The sequence below is a fragment of the Lipotes vexillifer genome, unplaced genomic scaffold (genome assembly GCF_000442215.2).
Source record: "Lipotes vexillifer unplaced genomic scaffold, Lipotes_vexillifer_v1.1 scaffold2059, whole genome shotgun sequence".
NCBI classification, from domain to species: Eukaryota; Metazoa; Chordata; class Mammalia; order Artiodactyla; family Lipotidae; genus Lipotes; species Lipotes vexillifer.
Window position 1 is genome coordinate 326,082 of NW_006797468.1, and position 22,577 is coordinate 348,658.

At 46.5% G+C, this 22,577-nt stretch overlaps 1 protein-coding gene across 3 annotated transcripts in view; it reads right to left on the reverse strand.

Annotated features, from left to right (window-relative positions):
• FBXO25 (F-box protein 25) overlaps positions 1–22,577 on the reverse strand; it is a 43,124-nt gene that overhangs the window by 9,716 nt on the left and 10,831 nt on the right. For 2 of the 3 annotated variants that reach the window (XM_007469539.1, XM_007469540.1), the window contains exons 2-4: positions 16,202–16,305; positions 15,223–15,272; positions 12,546–12,638 (exon numbers count right to left, since the gene is read on the reverse strand). In XM_007469539.1, the coding sequence (XP_007469601.1) occupies positions 12,546–12,638; positions 15,223–15,272; positions 16,202–16,305 (247 nt within the window). The remainder of the gene's footprint in view (positions 1–12,545; positions 12,639–15,222; positions 15,273–16,201; positions 16,306–22,577) is intronic. The other variant, XM_007469541.1, reaches the window with a different exon arrangement.

Below are 22,577 nucleotides of genomic sequence, written 5' to 3' on the forward strand. Positions count from 1 at the left end.
TCAATCTTTTTTTTTTTTTTAACATCTTTATTGGAGTATAATTGCTTTACAGTGGTGTGTCAGTTTCTGCTGTATAACAAAGTGAATCAGCTATACATGTACATATGTCCCCATATCTCCTCCCTCTTGTGTCTCCCTCCCACCCTCCCTGTCCCACCCCTCTAGGTGGTCACAAAGCAAAATGTTAGCGCCTTCCGTCTTCCTTGTTCGACCAGCATCACAATCAGCACCACTTTAACACTGACTCAGACCCTTTCCCCGCCTGCGTTTACAACCAACTTAGAGACCTGAAGCCAGCTTCACTGCTAACGACAGCCAGAAGGGGTGGGGCTCCCAGCGCTGGCCCGACAGACCGAGCCACCGGCCCTGGGCAGTGAGTAACAACCAACCTTCCCTGACAAGGCTCCCTGCTCTCAAAACCCTCAGGATCTGAGAGAAACAGACCAGAATATGCAAATACATGCCTCTCCTGCTCCGCAAAGAAAAGCGAGAGTGCGGAGCCCATGGGCTGCGGCCCTCAGAGAGCCGTCCAGGGAGCCCCTGGGACCCCAGATCTAAGCAACTTCCCTGGCACCACTGCCGCCTCGCTCGTGTGCAGTGCAGGGTCCCGGGGCCCCACGAGGATGCTGCACACGCTGAATCCAGCCCTGAGAACGCGCCACATTCCACCATCGCAGACGCTGCGAAGATGGGCACAGGAGGACACAGGCACTCTTTATTTATTTATTTTTTTTATTTTTTGCGGTTCGCGGGCCTCTCACTGCTGTGGCCTCTCCCGTTGCGGAGCACAGGCTCCGGACGCGCAGGCTCCGCAGCCATGGCTCACGGGCCCAGCCGCTCCGCGGCATGCGGGATCCCCCCGGACCGGGGCACGAACCCGCGTCCCCTGCATCGGCAGGCGGACTCTCAACCACTGCGCCACCAGGGAAGCCCCCTCTTTATTTTTAAATAGAGAAATTTTTTTAAAACTTATTTTAACTTCCATATGGTAAATATTAATAGACAAAACCCACTAGACAAAACCCACATAAGCAAATTTCTTTGGGGTCCTCAGTAGTTTCAAAGTGAGGAGGACCCCTGACACCAGGTCTTAGTCTGAGAATGGATATTCTGTCACAAAAGGAAATAAGTATTCCAACTACCCCCTCCTATCATCAACAAAAACTACAGTTTTCTAATATCACGTAAAAAAATCCTTTAGAAAAAGGCTGAACTCACTAGCAGAAGGCGTGGGGTTGGCATGGTGGGTTAGCTAGTTATCCACAGGGCACCAACCAGAAAAACCACCACAATGGGATGTGCAAACACAAGATTGACCATGTTAATAGATGACAGTGAAATCTTAGGTTAAAATGGTAATTAACATAAAAGTGCAGAAGACAATTTTTTTTTTTAATTTATTTTTTGGCTGCTTTGGGTCTTGGTTGCTGCGTGCGGGCTTTCTCTAGTTGTGGCGAGCAGGGGCTCCTCTTTGTTGCAGTATGCAGGCTTCTCATTGCGGTGGCTTCTCTTTGTTGCGGAGCATGGGCTCTAGGTGCGTGGGTTTCAGTAGTTGTGGCACATGGGCTCAGTAGTTGTAGCTCACGGGCTCTAGAGCACAGGCTCAGTAGTTGGGGCGCACAGACTTAGTTGCTCCGCAGCACGTGGGATCTTCCCAGACCAGGGCTTGAACCCGTGTCCCCTGAATTGGCAGGTGGGTTCTTAACCACTGCGCCACCAGGGAAGCCCCCACAAGACAATTTACAAAGAAGATATAACCACACATTAGCCTCTATTCAGCTAGATATATAAGACAAAATCTGTTGGAAACCTAAAGAGAATTTGTCAAAAATACAAATACTGTGGGAGATTTTTATACGTCTCTTCAAATTTAACAATTCTAAACAAGTAAGGATGTGGAGGAATTAAATAATATAACCGCCAAACCTTGTTTAATAAATAAGCAGAAAAACTTACATCCTTCAAATAGAGAATCTGCATTTTTATTTGTCAATAGAATATTTACAAAAATCAACTATGAAAATGGCCACAAAGGAAAATTTAACGCATTTCAAAAAAGCAGAGATCGTACAGGCCGAACTCTCTGATGATAATATACTAAAGCTAGAATTAAATAAAAGTATGGAAAACCTCAGCTATCTGAGCTCACAGGCACGTCTGGAATGCCCAAGCACACGCGTTACGTGGTCAGGATGACAGCGTGTGTGTGCGGGAAGGACAGAGGGTGACGGTTTCGTGTTCAGGTCGCTCTCTCGTGCAGCACAGGGCACCCTCAATTGGGCAGAGGCCAGGGGCCGTGCCGTCTTCACTCCTGGCTTCACGCAGATTTCCACACTGACCCGTTACTACCGAGGCGCTACCGGAAGGGCTGGACGTTACTGCCTATTTCTTACAACACCCCTAGGAGACGTACTGTATTATCACGCTGCACAGCGAGAACTGAGGCCCAGAGATGAGGAAAATGACCGCAAAGTCACACAGTAACAGGGACCGGATTCAGGACTGAAACACTGCAAACTCTTGCCACCTGCGTCCCGTGCACCTCACGTGTGTCAGGACGCAGCGAACCGCTTCCACAGGCTTCAGCATTGCGCAAGTTGATTACCTGATTTTTAAAAGTCTTCTCAGTTTTACTGTATTTAATGAAAAAGGAATGAGACCTAAACTCTGCAACAGCAGATTCTCCCCTAGATGTTCACAAAGCCGGAGCAGCGCCAGCACCCAGGCTTGTTCGCAGACTCTGCGTCCATGTTGTTATAACTCTCTGGGAAGCGTCAGGAGCTTTCATCAGGTTCTCCCAAGGTCCGTGGCCCCGTTCCTCCCCCAGGGAGGAGGGTATCTCATGCAGGGCGAACGCAGGCTGCGTTGAGAACAAGGGTCCCATCTGGGGGACCAGCTCGGGCAGATGGCCTGTGAGAAGTGACCTCTTTTCGGACTGTCCCTCTTGCCCACCCTCCGTGGGAATTAACACCTCATTTGACTCTCATCCTAGTCACTGACTTCTTAGTGGCAGAAGGAAAAACTGTTATCTTCTATGAATTGAACTGTTACACAATCTATAATTTCAGTTTTGTCAAAAGAATTCTTAGTTCTTGCGTTTGGTCACATTCCACAAGTTACACTGTTGGCAGCATAAATATGCAGGAAGCTAAAGAAAAGTGAAGATGGTACTGGACACTTGCAGACTCTGTGCTAGTGACATTTCAAATTTCCAGAGGACATGCCATCTAATCAGCGCACTCCTGCTGGCCGCACACACACGTCCCATAAAACGTCAGAGCTACAACATCTAATTTAATTCTCTTGAGGCCAAACTGTCCAGTTAGTGTCCAGGAGTGTTTCCTTTGACTGGAAGCAGGCATCCCTGGGAGGTCCCACGTGGTCTCTTCTCCTTCATGAATCTTGTTCTTAGGAGCAGTTACATATTTTGCTAGCTTACTTTAATCCAACGCTTTTTAAAGGGAAAAGTTAGAGGAAACTCCTGGAGTAAGTAGCCTATACCAATTCTTGCATCAACAAGAAGGACGTTTTAAAAAAAATAAAATGTAAACATATCTTTTTGTGCTAAGGAACTCAGAGGGCATTCCTTTTGTGAAGAATCTGTTTTCTAATAAGGAACTTCCTCCATTTCTAAATACCAATTTTCTTGAAAAGAGGAGGTGCCTGTAGGTTCAGTAAAACGACCGGCAAATTAATTATCTTAGTCTCTTACGAGCCAGTTCATATTCAGGTAGAATTTGTGCAGAATGTCTACCATGGAAAAAATCACCAGAACAACTCACAGGACAACCTGCTCATCCGTCCCCTTACTGCGAGTGGAGCAGCTCCAGCTCTGTTCCGGGTGCTGGGGGTATGGGTGTGGGGGGGATGCCCAGGGAGTGGGCACGTGACAGGGACTAAGCTGGGCTGTGACCCAAGACACTGCAACGTGGCACACAAAGGCTCAGGTCAGAGATTCTACAGATGGTCCCTCTCAACAGTCGCCCTGAACTCAAAAGGCCACTGTTTCAAAATGTGTCCATGCATGTCAGGAAGTCACTGCTTTCCGCGAGAGGAGACGGCTGTAGGATCAAGACTAATAAGACCTTGATACACGCATCTCTGCTGCCAGGACCGCCTGCGACCTGACGCACATCTTGCCCGCTTCTCCTCCCTGAATCTGCGGACAGAGCGGGACCTGCACGGCTGCTGTCCCTCCATCTAAGCCACCCTCAAAAGGTCAGCCAAGCGTAGCAAGTGCTCCTGAGCTGAGCACGTTCAAGAGCTTGTTATGACCCGACCACAAACTCATCATGGCAGCCTCGGGGCAGATACAAACCCCATTAGGTGTCATGGAAGAGGAGATCCCTGGTCAGTAAGCTGAGAAAACAAGACAGAACCCAACACAGAGGTCTGGCCCCTCCACCCCCCGGCCCTGCTGCTGCCTCGCGGGTCCCTGGAAGCTCGTCCACAACCATGGTCTCCCCCCTCCTGTCTCCTCGTGAACTGTTCACGCCACGCGGTCCTTGGCAGAGATCAGGAAGAAGCTAAACAACTTCACATAACCAGACGGTCCAGCCGGAGACGTCCTTTCCCTTGTTTTTATGATTCCACTATTTAAAGGACCCAGGAAGCACTTGGGAAACAGGAGTTCACGTCCAAAAATTGAGGAGTGTTGGGAAACAAACTCCTGGGGCCAAAGTCCCAGGACCTAAGAAGGCATGTAAAGATGAGCAGACCAGCTCCCCAGCTCAAGGGCAGAGGTCACATGAATACCCGAGTGGCCCCGGCCCTGCGCACACTGCACCTGGTGCCCCGCGGTGAGGAGGTCCAACCTGTCCTACCTGACGCACAGGTAAGGGGCCCAAATGACACCCCACCACCACCAATCCCTTACCTCAAACAGAAGGAAAGGGTGTCACTAACACGGAGGAGGTGCATCAGGTTCATTTTCACCCAGAGTTGCTATGACGGGCATCTCCTGGGGAACCTCAGAAGCACAGGGACAGCCCTCCCCATGGAGCCTTCCGACGCGGCCTGGGTTCCGGGTGTGCGGGCCAGCGGCAAGTCTGCAGGAGACCCACGTGCGCGACAACCGTCTGCTCTGAGGCCCCCTGCTCCTTTCACCATCAGTCGGTTTCAATGATTCATCAGCAAAATGTGTTCTCATACGCACTCGGGTGGCAGCAGGGTCTCCTTCCAACCTGTGCCAGAAAACCGAAGGCCTCCACGGTTCTGCTCTTTGTAATTTTTTCACTGACTAGTTTGCAATCATGTCATCTAACCCACCATTAACACAGGCTCATTTTCCACACGTTCAAAGTGAGATGGTGTGAGAATATCTGACTATCGTGTAAAGAAGTATGCTTGGTCCTTCGCAGAAGACAAGACATGCACAAGCATGACATCTCCTCTCAAGGAGAAAAGCACACGGCGCCCCAGGGGAGAAGTAGCGGCCCTTCTGCACGGTTTCCGCGGCTGCCGTGAGGCAGCCCCACGCCACGCGGGGTACGTCAGCGGCCACCACTCTCAGGGTTCTGAGGTCGCAGGTCCAGACCCCGGTGTTGGCAGGGCCCTGTTACATTCTGGCCCAGGGAGGGGACCTCCTTGCCTCACTCAGCTCCTAGTGTTGTGGAGTCCCTGGGCCAATCTCTTCATATGGCTTCTCCCTGTGACTGTGTCTCTGTTTCCTCTTCTCTTAAGGACACAGTCATCAGTTTAGGGCCCTTCCCACTCCAGCAGGACCTCATCCTAACTGATTACACGTGCAAAGACCCCGCTTCCAAATAAGGTCACGTTCTGAGGCTCCAGGTGGACGTGAACCTTGGGGGACACTGTTCAGGCCCACAGACTCGCTATTTAGAAGTAATTCCTCAAAAACATGATAATTCCTCTAATATAGGAATGTGGAACAGTGAAAAGACTTAAGCAAAACTCTACCACTAAACTTGTCACGCAGGCAACCCATGCGCAAGATGTGAACCCCTCTGTGGCTCAGGTCGGCACCTGCCGCGCACGGTGACCCAGCCCATCGAGCTGGCAGAGGATCAGAAGTGAAGAAGCAGGGAGGGTGCTCTGTGAGCCGTCAAGTCTCCCGGGATGGCCTGTGTACGCCTGGAGCAGGGCCGGGCCCACCACTCAGCCGCCCGGCCCGACTCCCCGGCCCGAGGCCGGCCCCGTTCTGACCGCCACCTCCCACAGTTAATCCTGACACAGGACAAAACTGGAAAGAAAGTGATGAGAGCTGTGCCATCTTGAAGGACAGTGAGAACTCAGGGTCTGTCCACTGAGATCAAGTGGCGCATCTGCACTTGTCCCCTTTGCCTCCTGTCACCAGACCTTTTCACTGCCCCTCTTCCAGCTCACACCGACACCCTCGTCTCTGGCTCTTCGGGGTGGGATCCTGCACGTACATGTCTATGACAAAACGCGGGCCGTCCCTGGGGGCTGGGCTGAGCTGCAGAGGGGCTGCACTCGCTGTGGCCTTTCAGAGCTCCCCTGGCATCCATGGGGCCTCCAAGCCCGACCGTTGGTCCCTGGCACCCTTCACTTCAAGAGCCACAGGAAATCAGTCGGCCCTGCTGCATCCTCCTGGCCAAGTCACTCAACAATCCTTTTATTTTATTCATTTGTATAAGTTTCAGATGTGCAACACAGTGCCTGGCAATTTTAAAGCTTATACTCCATTTACAGTTATTATAAACTATTGGCTGCATTCCCTGTGCTGCACAATATATCCTTGTAGCCTGTTTACTTTATACACAGTAGTTTGTTCCTCTTAATCCCCTACCCCTACCCAACAATCCCTCTTAGAAATCCGGTTTCCACTGCCAAACTTCCTTCTAAGTCATAAAGTTGTTGAAATATCCTTTCAGAATATCATATGTGCTTCTGGAAAGTTCTACCCCTTTAGTGAAATGTTCTGAATGGAGAAATACTATTCTGCGTGATCCCACCTCGTATAAACATGAATCTTCCATGACCAACTTCTCGTAAGCACCCTAATAAGTGCATCTGTTACACCCTAAGCACACCCTGTATTTATTAATATTTCCTGATCCCCTACTGTGACTAGAGGGTTAGTAGATTCTTTCTGTATGACCCCGAGTACAAGAAGGGACTTAAATACGTCATAGACGACAGGCTCACCAGCACCACTGGAAAGGCCTGATCAATTAGTAAACCTCACAGATCCTGCCCTGCCAGGCAGCACCTATTCTCTAAACAGGCCATGAATGCTAGCAGTGAGTATTAACGTCTGTTAAAATGTTTCTCAACAAATATTTTAATAATTAAGCTACAGAGTTCAACTCTCCTAACGCTACGAATACGATGGTGCAGCACACACAGCCAGCACCCGACACCTCGCGCTGCTCCCTGGGCGCGGCTTCCCCAAGCTCAGGGAGGAGCCTTGGGCAAGCTGGAAGGGCCGTCAAGAGGCTAAGTTACTGTCACAGATAAAACCTGATGCTCCTGTGACCAGGCCTCAAATAAAGCTCAGAGAAACTAAACTGTCAGTGAGTAACACATTCCAATTATAGGGAAGTTAATGTGAGGAAGTTAAGGTAACCAAGGTAAAAAAAAGTCACTATTTACAAGCCAAATAAAGTGAATAATGTGTCACAGACGGCAGCAAAGCTCATTGACCACAGGCAGGGAATGAAGTATAAACTCATTTTCCAAATAACCCAAATAAAGGTACATAAACGTAACGATTCTGAGAGTTTTTCCCCTAAGAGGAACCTACTTTAGGAAGCACAGCACACCTGGCATTGTTATACATTTCAACTGCTACCCTGTGCTGCTCTCAGGGAGTTTCTTGACAGCCTCTTTGGCCATCGCCCCCAGATGCCGACCCTTCCAGTCCATGCTCTCCTTGAGCCCGCCCCGTGTCTCCCAGGGGACCCGCAGCTGCTGTCCCCACAGTGCTTGGGGGCCTCGGACTCCAGGGAGTCACCATGCATGACCTACACGCCCCACAGAGAGACACAACCCAACTCTCCCCCAGGAAGGGCTGGCACTGAGGGGCTGCCCAGTTTCCGGGTGTGCACTGACACTACGGACAGACGCCACCTCTCTGCACTGCTGAAACTTCAGTGTGTATCGCTGACAGATGTGACAAGGTCTATGGCTGGAATGTGAATTAAAAGATTCCCTGACACTGTTAGTTTGGAAAGACAAGTCAACCTCACAGGATGGGACTGTGCACCTCTCCTAAGGGTGTTCAGCAATGTGGGCACCAACATTCTCATCCCTCCCACCTCAGACCAGGGGACAACAACTACTAGACAGGAGGTAAAGATGCTGACATTCAGTCTCCTATCATGACACAGAGCTAAAAGCCCACTTCAAAGGCCTTTTAAAATACCAACTCTGCTATAAATCTCCCCCTTTGCGGTGAAATAACTACATATGTGCTAATAATTCCAAGTCTTTGGTTAATTTTTCTACTTAAAATTTTCAAAATTCCACCAAATTTAAGTCTTTGATCTATCTTAATGAAAGTAAGGTCCTAAAACTGACCAAAAATGCTTTTAATTTACTTATACATTACATATAAATGGTATGAATGAGAAGTAAGCTCAATTACGGACCAGATATTAAGAACTGTCCACTCACCAGGGCCAAATCTAAACTGCATCTTGACTGTCATTTTTTTTCCCCCAATAAGGAAGTTTCTCAGCACATGTTACAAAATAATAACTGCAAATAATCAGTTAAGGAGAGAAAAATTACTAGTGAGTAAAGACCAGTTTTATTGATTTTCTGGAAATAATTTAATAGTTCAATAAATTATGCTAAGGGCTTTTCAGTAGCCGGGCAAGACAACATTCTCAATCTATTAATAAGCATTTTTTTGTGAATTATAAGATAGTTTTAACAGCAGTTTAACATAATAGCCATATCGCTGACTACCAACTAGTCTGAAACTAAATACACAGCATTACATTTGTAACACAAATTCTGCTGAACAGTGGTGAAGAACACGACTATTTACAAGTGTGCAGACGAAGCTCAGCAGCAGAGGCGGTGTGTGTGTTTACGCACGTGTTAGCCCAGAGCAAGAAGTGGTGTTTGGACTTATCCGTGGCCAGGTGGACAAAACGTAACGTGAATGAGGTTTAAGAACAGGCCGAATGCACGAGGAGCGTGTGAGAGACCATGCACTCATCCATCCCACCACAGTGCTGAGGGCGCAGCTCACAACCCCATGTTTACAGGTTTCCTTACGATTCCCACCAGCGCCAGCAGGCAACTGCCTATGTGATTCAACAGTGACCCTAAATTAGGTGCCACGTTCTGAGGAACACGGCACATGAAACTAGTTCTCTATTCTCCTTTAAAAAGTTGAGTGAGGGGCTTCCCTGGTGGCACAGTGGTTGAGAGTCCACCTGCCGATGCAGGGGACGCGGGCTCGTGCCCCGGTCCAGGAGGATCCCACATGCTGCGGAGCGGCTGGGCCCATGAGCCATGGCCGCTGAGCCTGTGCTCCGCAACGGGAGAGGCCACAGCAGTGAGAGGCCCGCGTACCGCAAAAAAAAAAAAAAAAAAAAAAAGTTGAGTGAATGCAGCTTGGAAAAACAATGTTTATTCCTCAAAATCAGACTAAAATTTTGAAAAATTGCAAAAGTAACCTAGGTATGAAGACGTTTCAAATATTTTTAAACAGACAATACCAAAAGTGGCTTATTTCATATACAGGATGTGGAAGAGACAATTTAATTTGGATTTGTGTAATTAGAAGATGTCAAATTTCCATTCCTGCCAAAGTATAGGAGAATAAAGACTAAACTTCCATTCCAAACTACTTATTTTTATTTTGACAACTAAAACAATTTATACTGAACACTAAACTCTAATACTAATTTTTATTCCAAAACTATGTAGTAATTATAGATTACTATAGTTTATAGTATATTACTATAACTATATAACTATATTACTATAGTTATAGTTTAAAATGCTAATTTTAGATAAACAAAGGGATTTCATATAAAATATTAAAACTAATTTTTTTCATATAAATTCTTAGAGGAAATATTACTGCATGCCATCCGAAATGTAAGGAAACTCTTTCATCAGTCATTTCAAAACCACTGCGTGTATATCTACAGCTCTTCTAATATGAAGGAGTGGCCATCTGGACAACACAGCACAAGTTATGGGAAACTGTCTTGTTGAGAAGAACTGCAGTAGACCCTCACTGTCCTGGTAAGTGTGGTGTAAACATGAAAGCAGCAGAGAGGTGCCAAGGACACCACTCCAGCCACTGAGGCCAACTACAATTCAATGCAATTCAGGGGTACTGACCGCACGATGATGCGCTAACAGACCTGCAAAGCAGTGTTTCCACCCCAGTGGTGGGGTGCTGAGGGAGAGGGGATCCCACCCCCACAGACAAGGTGGCAGCAAGTGCAGGGGGACATGTCACCCAGAGGTGAGGCACAGAGCACGATCAAAAGAAAGCAAGTGGGGGCATCAGGCCTGCTGGGGAGGCAACAGGAGGAAAGGGAAGGGAGAGGAGACAGTACAGCACGTGGACCCGATCACAGAGAGTCACCAGCGCCAGGGGACAGCACACCATGGCACGTGGACCCGATCACAGAGTCACTAGGGCCAGGGGACAGCGTACCATGCCCACGGCAAGTGGACCCGATAGAGAGAGTCACTAGGGCCAGGGGACAGCGCGCCATGGCCATGGCACGTGGACCCGATTACAGAGTCACTAGGGCCAGGGGACAGCGCGCCATGGCCACGGCACGTGGACCTGATCACAGAGTCACTGACAGCTGGCTTCATTTGTCTTTGTCTTTCGGAGAAGGAAGACATAAGCAGATCAGTTTGGGAAGGTAACTGGCCTCGGGAAGGGTTTGAAGGAGCAGGAAGCAGGGGCAGGAGGAGGGTGAGGAGGCAAGGAACCCTGATGGGGAGGCCCCACCTGGCGGGAGCACTTGGCCATCACGGAAGTGCCACAGAGAGAGGCCAGCCGTGTGGGAGGGCCCAGTGGTGCTGGTGGGCCTCGCACAGCGGCCTCAGCAGCTGCCAAAGCCACCAGCCCCGGCGGCCGTTTCTAGAGGCGATGCAGAGAAACGCCACTTCACGCGTTAGCACGTGGACACACCACACATTTTACTTTTTAGTTACGTATTTTTTTACACATACTACAAAAGAACCAGCAGAGAAAGTCTACGATCTGCCAGGTACTACTGTGTAGGATGAGGACAACGTCTGAAGAAAGGCTCCTCAGTGAAAAAGAGATCGGCATGCGTACAAAACAAAGATCCCAAGGCTGTTCAGTTGACCAGGTTCAGTAGGACACAGAGCACAGAACGCTCAGACCTTCTCTGGTCAGCAAACCAAGGGCCTGGACCAGCAAGATAAGCAGAAAGCCCGGCACTGAAACCAGGAGGCTCGGTCCTCCCTCCTGTGTCTCCGTCCTCCCTCCCGCGTCTCCATCCTCCCTCCCGCATCTCCATCCTGCCCCAGAGTCTCTCTCACGCCCCCACGAGTAAAATCCCTTGTGTGGATTGTGGTCCAGAGTGGCTGGTATTAGACAACTAAGCATGATCTGAACTATCAAAAAGCACGTGGGTAAACGCTTACTGTGTAACAGACCTCTCTGCTGACACACGTTTTCCTGGATACTCAAATCTTGGCATTTCTACAAAGTGGAGTCAAATTCCAGTTCGGTCGCCTGGAGGGAAGAGGTAGCTTGTGGAGGCCCCTGTCTGGTGCACAGGTACCTGGGAGAACTCAAACCCTCGGAGGGACTATGGCCTCCACACAGCCCCCACCCGGCGAGGCTGCAGGGAGCACGTGGCTAGGAACCCCAGGTGCTGGTCACATGGATGCCTGGCAAACTCTGACTGGAACCAAACCAAACACTCGGGCTTAAAATCATTTAACCACCCAGTTTTCTGTCCTTCCGGTAGCACTTCCAAATGCCTAGCAGGCATTACAAAGAATATCTTTCCAGAGTCTCACAGCACCATTAAAAATCCAAAATCAATGGCTTCGTGACCCATCACTTACTCTTTGCCTATAATAGTAAGAAGGTGAATAAGTTTGTTAGGCAAATAAAAGCAGACAGTAAATGGAATACATGGCAAGATCCTTTCCTTTCTGAATGTAGGCCAAGACAAAAATTTCCTCTAAAAACATGTTATTAACACAATAAGGCTTCTGTGGAGTTCCATTCCACATAAATTTCCTTCTTTCTGTTAGCCCACTGTCCCTCTATTAAGCAGGGATCATACTCCGTGAAAAACACAAAGTAGAAAATGCATGTGAAACCACCGGGTACGGATTTCCAGGATAACTTCTGCCTCCTCTTTGCACCTCCGACAGCACGACAGGCGGCGAGCACACCCCTGCCCCTGTGGGGCCTGCAGAAGCCCCAGCGCCAGCCCAGAGCCTCGCCCGACTGCCCGCCCCCGGGGGTTCTCTACCAGCGAAGAGCACAACTGCACGCAGCTGTCAAAAGCATCTTAAATATTTCACATGATAATCCTCAAAACGCAGTCGCTCCAAAGTGTCATCCAGTGACTCTGAAATAAAATACTCACTCTGGCCACGTAAGTGAACCTCCGGGCGTCCTGGACCGCACTGAAGAAGTCTAAGCGGTTAAAAGCTTCTCCCAAAGTGCAGTAGCCATGTCTCTGGAAAAACAGACACAAGTGAAAATCTGTCAAATGAGTCATGAGTCAAAACGAGCTAACGGTTAACGTGAATTAGTCTGCACAATTTCTTTTTTAATTTTGGCAAAGGATATTCGTTTTTATTATATCGATTCCATATTTAGCTGAAAACAGAGTAAAATTAAAACAATGCTAAATTTAAGTCATTTATGTATAATCAAGACACTATGCATTGACATTTCTACACCACTTAATGACAAGGATAAATATTGATTAAATATTTGTCAATTTCCTTTGTTGGCATGCATTTGGGGGAGGACAAAATTAAGCCTAAAATCATAAAATAACTGGATGTATTCTAGGCTGTGCAACTACAAATACATAAATCATGCTTGGCCACTATGAAGAAGCATCTGCTATAAACTACACGTTGGAATTCGATTCCTCTGTGGGGAGTCCTGTGTGCCTGCAGGCCTGGACGTACGCCCAGCCGCTCAGGATCAAGGCCGAGACGCACCTGAGTGGGGTGGGGTTCTGAATACCAGCATGTGGGTGCAAAGCGCTAGAGGTGACGGGATGTGACCGTGGGCAGTGATATGCCCTATATTCCATACTGGTTTGTACAGATCTCTACCCCAGGTTTCAGAAGACATTTTAAACTCGATCTTCTGTATTGGAATACTTAGAACATAAAGAGATCTTCAATGCAGAGTTGTGGGTATAGATAAAGTGGGGAATAATCACAGAGAACATGAGGTGACAAACACGTCTCACATTTCAAACAGAGGACAGGAGAGGGGCCAGAGGGGGAGCTGGAGGGGAAATCCTTAGTCTCTGACAGAAGACGCACCATGAGGGCTGATTTGGTTTTACATCCAAATCCCAACAAAACTCTCAATGTGCGCACAAGCCAACAAGATACACTTATTTAAAACATTCATTATGTATTTTTACTGAATATCCACTAAGTACAAAATATTTTCCTGGGAGCTGTGCAGGAAGCCAAGATTAACTGGATATCAATCACAACCTGAAATCAATCACAGCCGGTAACTATTCTCTTTCTCAGTGAACAGAATTCCAAACACTGGTGTTCCTTCCAGGCAGCCACCCATCTCACAACAGCCTCTTCTTTGGGGGTAAATAAAATCACACGTTTGAAGCACACAAGCAGCAAACACCTGGTGGGCCCCAGGTGAGAAGACCAAAGGTGTGATGTGATGCGGAGAGAGATGGGACCAGCTCCGAGTCCTGGCCCCTTCCTGTGCCTGCCTGTGCCGGTTCCCAGGACCCACGCAACACCCCGCAGACCCACCGCAAGTTCCCCCTCTGCCGCGTGTGCAGCCGAAGCTGGACCTCTGTTCTGTAATCAGTGTGGTGACACCCAGCAAATGAAATGTCTAACAGTCTTTCTTTCTTTTTTTAAAAAATAAATTTATTTATTTTATTTATTTATTTTTGGCTGCATTGGGTCTTCATCGCTGCGCGCGGGCTCTCTCTAGTTGCGGCGAGCAGGGGCTACTCTTTGTTGCAGTGCAAGGGCTTCTCATTGCGGTGGCTTCTCTTGATGCAGAGCACAGGCTCTAGGCGCACAGGCTTCAGTAGTTGTGGCATGCAGGCTCAGTAGTTGTGGCTCACGGTCTAGAGTACAGGCTCAGTAGTTGTGGCGCACGGGCTTAGTTGCTCCACGGCCTGTGGGATTTTCCCGGACCAGGGCTAGAACCCGTGTCCCCTGCATTGGCAGGTGGATTCTTAACCACTGCACCACCAGGGAAGTCCAAATGTCTAACAGTCTTTCATAAGCTCAAACTCAGTCAGATTCGCCAAACACCTTCCAATGGTGTACTGGAGTGTATGTCACGGGTTAGAGTGGTTCCATACCCATTTAACAATGTTAACCATCGCCAAACAGGTCGGATAAATTTTCTATCTCAGAATCTAATCCTTAAGCTTCTAGGAAGCTGGGCTGGCTTCGGAACACCCACTGCTAACACCTCTGGAACCCTACCTTACGCTAACATAGTCCATGTGCTAAACAACTGCTCCCCGAATATTTCCCCCCATTGTTGCAAAATAAGGCCAATGCAGACTTTCTCAGACAACAGATGGAAGCAAGCTTCTCCAGACACCAAGAGAAAAAGGAAACATGCAGAGCTGAGGTGAACAGACCTTTCGCAAAAGAAAGGCAGGCAGGGCTCAACTGCTCTTTGCAGATTCCAGCTTAACTACCATCACCTTAGCTACTACTCTACAAAATAAATGGGTTTACAAACTGTTCTCACCAACCCAAAACACAGGAGAGCCAAGACACAGCCGTACTAGTACCAGAGGCTCACTATGAACAGCTTTTGGGGAGGGCAGGGGAGGAAATATCAAAGTACCTGAGGGGCCATACTTCTCCTGAAACAGCCCTCCGCTGATTCAGATTCGTACAGGGCATTGACATACACCACACACACGAAACACTGTCTCAAGACCCTCTTATGCTTTCACCTCTTAGAATGTGGACACACGTGTGATATTGCAAAAGAAACAATTTAATGTAACATCACATATTCAACAGTAACAATACAAAACATACTCTTATTTATAATAGAATACTTACTTCTCTTGTGCTTTCTTTATGGACATAGATCCATTTTTCACGATAAAAACCTAGAATAAAAATTAACTTTGTTTTTAAAAGCTGGTGAATCATTACAAAATGAAGATTTTAAGGAACTTCAACAGTGGCACATGCTAACAAAATTATCTGACATCATATAGATAAGAGATGCTTTGACTTGGCTAAATGCAACCAGAATTGCTTCGTTTCCTAATATCAGTTTAAGGGGTACTGAAACATCTTTACGTGAAAGATGATTTATGACAGTACCACGTCTAGGTAACTTGGAAGAAAATAGTGTCACCAAGTGACTTCAGTCATATCCAAACATAAATGGCTATAAAAGTGCATTTGGTATACACCCTAATAAAAGTTCTCTTCCTCTTTCATGGCCCCGTATGGTGTGTTCCACTTAAATACACTTTCCAAGTAACTCACATCCCAGAGCTTTGAGGATCACGAGTACATTGTCCACGGCGGCCTCCAGAGGGCGCACGACTGAATTCACTAACAGGGTCTCAGGGACTCAAGTCTGGGCATCTGCACAGGGGCCCTTTCAGAGCCTCCCCATCCCCATCCCGCCTGCATGGCTCCAGCTCTGACCATGTCTACCTTCGGCTCCGAATCAGCAGCGTCTCCTGCAGCAAAGCCCAATGTCAAGGTCCCTAAGGTTCGGCCTTACTGCTTGGGAGTGAATGGACCTGAATTCAGGACTGCTATTCAACATTCAGACACAGAGGCTGTTTTGTAGGTTTTCCTGTCTTTGGTTTCACTGTAGCAAATCTTACTAATGACTTACTAAACTAAATGGTTGAGCTGCAAATATCTGACCACTAAGTCAGTGGGCAACTCTGGATACAGTGCTGCTACGTATATAACTGTATCAGCATTTACGTCATAATATAGCACTGTCAATGCAATTCAATTTATCAACATATTCAACAAGTAAATATGAAATTATTAATGAAAATGTTCTTACACTGAGTACTTTTGTCATTTCTAAAATGGTCCTTTTTCCTTTTTTTGGATGCATATTCATGCTCTTCATTATTGAATATTTCTTCATCTTCACTATTTAAGATACTGAAATAAAGATACATTTTATTAAAATATTTTTACAGGGGTTTCTTCATCTGGATTTTCTTTTGTTAAAAAGAAAAAAGAAATATTTGGTTTTCAATTCAGGAGCCCAGAATAAAAATCATGTTAAATTCTGAAAGCAATCCTTAATTTTCAAAGCAACAAATCACAGGTTTGAAATTACAAGGCTAATGTCTACGTTTTTTGCTTGTTTTGAGAAACCTGAGATTTATCCTGGTTCTTCTCAGAATGCTGTATCAGGTAGTGATGCACAAGTTTTAGAATCGTCTAAGGATTTTGAAATGCTCAACCAAGGTAGTTTCAGACTTTAAAACTTATAGTTTTATAGTTTATACTCTGGAAAATAGTTAATGTGACAACATGATACCTAATACTAATGATCTGCTATATCCCTGACCCAGTGCTGAGTAAACTCAACATTTCTCTTTGTCCCCATACTTCCAAAGTCTTAACTGGAACTACTACTGTATTTCCTTACTAAGCATCAACCAACTAATGCTACCTGTTAAGGCACTTAACTGAAGCCAGATGAAGTAAAACATTTCTTTTTTCCACTTAAATACATCTAATTCAAAGCTTTCCCATTTTTTTCTTTTTTTTTCATTTGGATAAAATAAGAAAATAAAATCATAAGGTGATAACTAAACAACTTGAACACATTTTTAAAAAAATTTCTTCCTTGTAGTAAAAAATAAATAAGACTACGCGAAAAGCAGTCCACCCCCTCAAAACTAAAGATGCACACAATTTTTATTTTCAGCACACTGACAGCTGGATTGTTTTCAGTCTGACAGCAAGCAGGGGCTCTGTGGAGATGAGCTGGCTAGCGGAGGGCCAGGGACTGATACTCAAAGCCGAGGGAGTAACCCTGCTGGCTGCCTCGTCGCCACTTTTTGACAAGAAAATTGTACACAAGCTCCTTCCACTAACCTGTATTCACTTTTAATCAAAACGGCTGATTTTCCCAAATGAATCCATTTATCACCATCAGAATAGACTTAAAGAACACTGGCAATAGTCGTAAATCATGAAGACAAGCAAAAGTGCATTTAGAAAAAACAAACAACTTAACATTCAGTGGCAGGCGTTAAATAATACCAATTCATAGAAATGGGTTGATCCTGGCTGTATCTCACAGTGGTTTGTTGTCATTGATTCAAACACTGAAGGCAGAAGATTTCAAATGGGAACAGCTTTTCCAGCTACAATCACAAAGGCATCAAGGGAAAGCAGAAGTACACTGCTCTCCAGAAATAGCATCGCAGAAAGGAAACCAGGCACCAGGAGACAAGGGAGCTGCCCGGTATCTCCTGGGAGAGGGAGCCGTGTCCGGCTAGGCGCAGGCAAGCGAGGGGCACTGGGCAAGCGCCCACGTGTGCTCTGCCCTGACTCTGCCCTGGGAGGGCTGGGCCGTCTGAAGGGAGGCAACAGGCCCAGGGGACAGACGTACAGGAAGGAAGCACAGACCTCTATACATTTCAACCGTGTTGACTTACGAAGGCGACACTCTCAGCCCTCCACGCCCACCGCTCGGCACTCCACCAGAACCCTGTCACCCTCTCTCTCGGGAATGTCTTTCTGATAAACCCACCAAAGGTGCATGGCTTCCCCACACCCCACGTCCATTTCCAACCAAGGCAAGGATGCGTGTGGGGAAGAACCATCAAAAACATCTCCTGACATACAGGTAAACAGCAGGACCTACCGTATAGCACAGGGAACTGTATTCACTATCTTGTAATAACATACAGTGGAAAATAATTAGAAAAAGAATAGATACGTACGGATATATGTGTAACTGAATCACTCTGCTGTACGCCTGAAGCTGACACAATATTGTAAATCAACTAGACTTCAATTAAAAAAAAACATCTCCTGACAGAAATAACCAAGGGCCGAGGAAAGAAGCTCCTCTCTTCTCCTAACTCGCGCCTTGACGTCAGCCTGCGGCTTTTAACACTGCCCAAGGGTGACCTCACCTTTTCCCACCTTAGGATCCTCACCCTAGTGATGACCCATTAGACAACTGGTGACATTTTTCTCAAGAGCCACACAACATGGTCTTAAGCGTCATCCCCAGACCTTTCTCGGGTCAGCACAATACTCTGTGATGGGCTATCACCTTCCAATCATTTCCACCCAATTCTAGGAAATAAGACAAGGGAGGGTTAAACCTCCGGGTTTGAAAATGGTTAATCAGCAGTTCGTAACTGTAATGTTGTAAGACAAGTCACAGAAGTTTTGTAATTAGTAAGAAAAATTACCAACATTTGTGAATGATTTACATTTTAATATTTATAAAGGTAATTTGTGCTAATAAAAAAAAACCAAGTATAAAATGAAAAGTCTCCCTTGCCAATATCACGCCTGAGAATTGGGTAAATTTTCATTATTTCTATCTTCACTTGTTCTGGTTGCTAATTTTATAATTCAAACCAAACCAAAACAAAAAACCCAGGCACATACCTCTGTTTTGAGTTGCCTGTAAGAGACAAGGAATTAACCTCATTACTACCCTCCCCTCCATTCTGGGTGGCAATTCATCATTCAACGATCATCAACTCATGACCCATCTAACCTCATCTCTCTCTCCACCCGTTTCTTGGCCAGGGACTCACTTCAATTATTTTGACATAAATCCCAGACCGGCTATCATTTCAGGTGTAAATGTCTCAGGATGATACTTAGTCCTGCTGTGATCTGTGTAATTAGTGTTTCTTCATGGATAAGTTCTCCAGGGCGGGGCGTTCCCATCAGCATCCGATGTCTCTTAAAGGTGCCCAGAAGGCAGGGACTCCTGCTGGACTAAGCCCTGGCTGGGGGAGGGGCAGACACTGCTGCCTGGGTGCCCCTGCCTGGTCCTCAGGGAGAGATGGGGAATAGGTGGGCTGTGCTATTGGCCCGTGTGTATCCCAGATCTGGAACTGTGGGCACCCCGGCCACCTATGGTGCTGCCTGACCACATCACTGCTCCGTGCTGGCGTCAGATACCTCCACGGCCTGGGGGAGGGAGGGATGCCCAGCACGTGTTCTGTCGGTTGGTTGCTCCTACTGCATTTCTCAAGTAAATACCCCGAGGCTGTCCCTGGGAGGAGCCCCCTGCTGCAGCCACCCCACACTCTCCCCACCCCACACTCTCCCCACTGGGAAGCCCTTCGGCTACAGACCATGCAAGCGTGTCTCACAGACTCCTTACCCTGTCGGGTGCACCAAGACACTGAGAGTTGCGCTCCCCATTTTTTCTCAAGTACAATGTATATTTACAGTATTTAAGATAATATATACCTTTTAAAAAAATCATTTCTAGGATTTTGCATAGGAGGGGAAACTGCAGCATCCATCCCCACCCAATTGCTTGAAATCAGAATCTTAAAAACTGTACTAAACCAGAAATATTTATTACTGCCTTGGGTTAAATAGTGGCCCCCTCAAATATGTCTAAGTCCTAACCCCTGGAACTTGTGAATATGAGGGTCTTTGCAAATACAATTACATGAAGGATCTCAAGACAAAATCATCCTGGATTAACCAGATGGTCCCTAAACCTTATATGGGGAGAGGCCACACAGGACAGACACGGGCGGATGGCGGGTGACAGCAGCCAAGGGACAACGGCCGAGTGACAGCAGAGGCAGAGACTGGAGCTGAAGGACGGCGAGCACTGCTGGCAACCCCAGAAGCTAGAAATTCTCCCAAAGAGCCTCCAGAAGGGACCACCCCTGCTGACACCTGCATTTCGGACTTCTGGCCTCCACACTGCAAGGAAAAAATTTCTGTTGTCTTACACCACTGGGTTTTCAGTATGGCAACCCTAGAAAACTAATACAATTCTCTATCTTAAATTACTTCAGCTGGTATTGCTCTTGAAAGCACATACGGGCTATCAATTCTACCATACAAATAGAGGAGACTCTGGGAAGAACTCAGCGAAATGAAATATTTAACACAGCAAAGTAAACATGACAAACAAAATGTGATCATTTGACCAAAAAACAGAACAGAGGAACCCCTGAGACACAGTCACCAGTAACTGACTGCCAAGCTGACTTCCACGGGCGTTTCTCTCAGTGAAAGAAACTTCTCTCCCAGCAGGGCCACAGTCTCTGCTCTGACAGTCCCAGGTTACTGTTTTCAGTTGTATGTCGGTCACCTATTAGCTTTTTACCCTCACATTACCCACAAAGGGTCAGGGTTATATTACTTTCTCCTCCTGGCCAAATATTCATGTTTGTTTTCCTGATATAAAGTCACTTTTGCATCAGTGTATTATTAGCCTCTCTTGCAAAAAAGATATTTAAAAAAAGGTCCAATTTTTTTAAGTTAAAAAATAATGCAAAACCTGTTTGGTTTTAGCATTAGCACTTCTGTCCTAAACATCTCATGTGACATGCTTAAGGAATCTGATGCAGACATGATGCATGAAGGGAGCAGCAGGCAGATGGCAGGATGGGATACTGAAGACCAAGGTGGACAGCGGCCCAGGCAGCCCCATGGCTCTGCCAGCGGGAGAAGCAGTGGACACCCTCATGCAACTTGGCGAGGGGAACACCGTCTTTCAGAGGCTCCAGAGGGAGCTCTCTCGGAGAAGGGCTGTGTAAGAAGTCCAACCACAGCAGCTGCAGACTCCATGAGAGAGAGCCGGGAAGGCATGAGGGCATAGCGGCCACCCTCTGCATTCCACCGACGCCCCAGAGGCGTGCTCTGACGGCTTGCCTCCAACCTGCTGCCTCGCCTGAATGACAGACCCACCGAGCACCTCATGACGGTCACACTCCCACTTACTCCAAGAATGCACGTCCATAACGTGAGAAAGACACAAAGATCTGACAGCAGTTCTGTAGGAGGAATCACAGGCCAGGAATGGAATGGGTTCAGGTGACATAGTTAACATACTCAAGTGAGTCAAGAATTTATCATTTAGATAAACCCAGTCTTAAAGGTAAAGGTCGCGACAAACGTTATGAATGTGCATGAACAGAGAAGCACTGCAACCAGGAAATCAGTGGAGAATCCACTACAGAATGAGCTCGGGAGGCCACCAGGACTAGAGAGGCAGAGGCAAGAAGGCTGGTGTTAAACGAGTACCACGTATGTACTTGTAGAATTACATGTTTCTACACGTACACGAAGGGTCCCTGATGACAGAAAAGACACAGCAAGTGATGGCTATAAGACACATAGCAGAGAACAATGACTAACAAGGTAGGCGAGAGCAGCAGAGACAGGTCAGCAGCTAACTGCAATATTACACGTTGTACGGAGCCAACAGTCAGTGTTCAAAAAGAAGAAACCAAGGATACTACACAAAGGTATTAGCATAAAGGTGAAAATAAGAGGTAAAAAACTTCCTAAATGTCAAAAGAGTAAAAGCAAATAAAACACAAGGGGCCAGACTCTCTGTTGTGTGTATGAGAGACGTGAACATAAATAAAGACAGAGAGATACAGATGCAAATGTGTACTGTACATCCAAAACATTAATTTCAGGGAACTGAGGCCAAACGGAGCAGTAAGTGTGAAGGGGGTTGGCTCACTTTTAAAGGAAAAGTGTTTGGGGTTGGCTCACAAAGCAAAACAAACACCATACTGAATACACACACATATAAAAGGATGGGGACGTACACATCAGCATTTACAGGACCCAAGAAAGACAACTGTGACAGGAAACTTTATAGCATTAAATACATATATCGATAAAAACGTAAATAATATAAACATACAACTTGAAAGCTAGAAAAAGAGTAAGTGAACAAAAAGACAGAATTGTTAAAGATAAAAACAGGTGAGGCCTTCCCTGGTGGTCCAGTGTCTAAGGCTCCACACTCCCAGTACAGGGGGCCTGGGTTCAATCCCTGCTCAGGGAACTAGATCCCACATGCCGTAACTAAAAGATCCTGTGTGCTGCAACTAAGACCCAGCGCAGCCAAATAAATTAAAAAAAAAAAAAAAAAAAAAGACAAAACAGGTATTAATAAATAGTAAAAGAGTAGAACTGAAAAATGAGCCCCAAAGCTGGTTCACTGGACAAAACAAACCAGCAAGATAAACCACTAGATATCTTATCAGACAAAACAGAGAAAGTACACTATATAAAATTAATGACAAGAAGAAAATTACAAACGCAGACAGGAAATTTTAAAAATTGTAAAAGGCTACTTTGTAAAACTCTTTGTAAATAAATGGGAAGAAATGAAACAAGTTTTTTAAAAATATAAATTTGACCAATAAAAAAAATCAGATTTTTCCCTTAGAGCT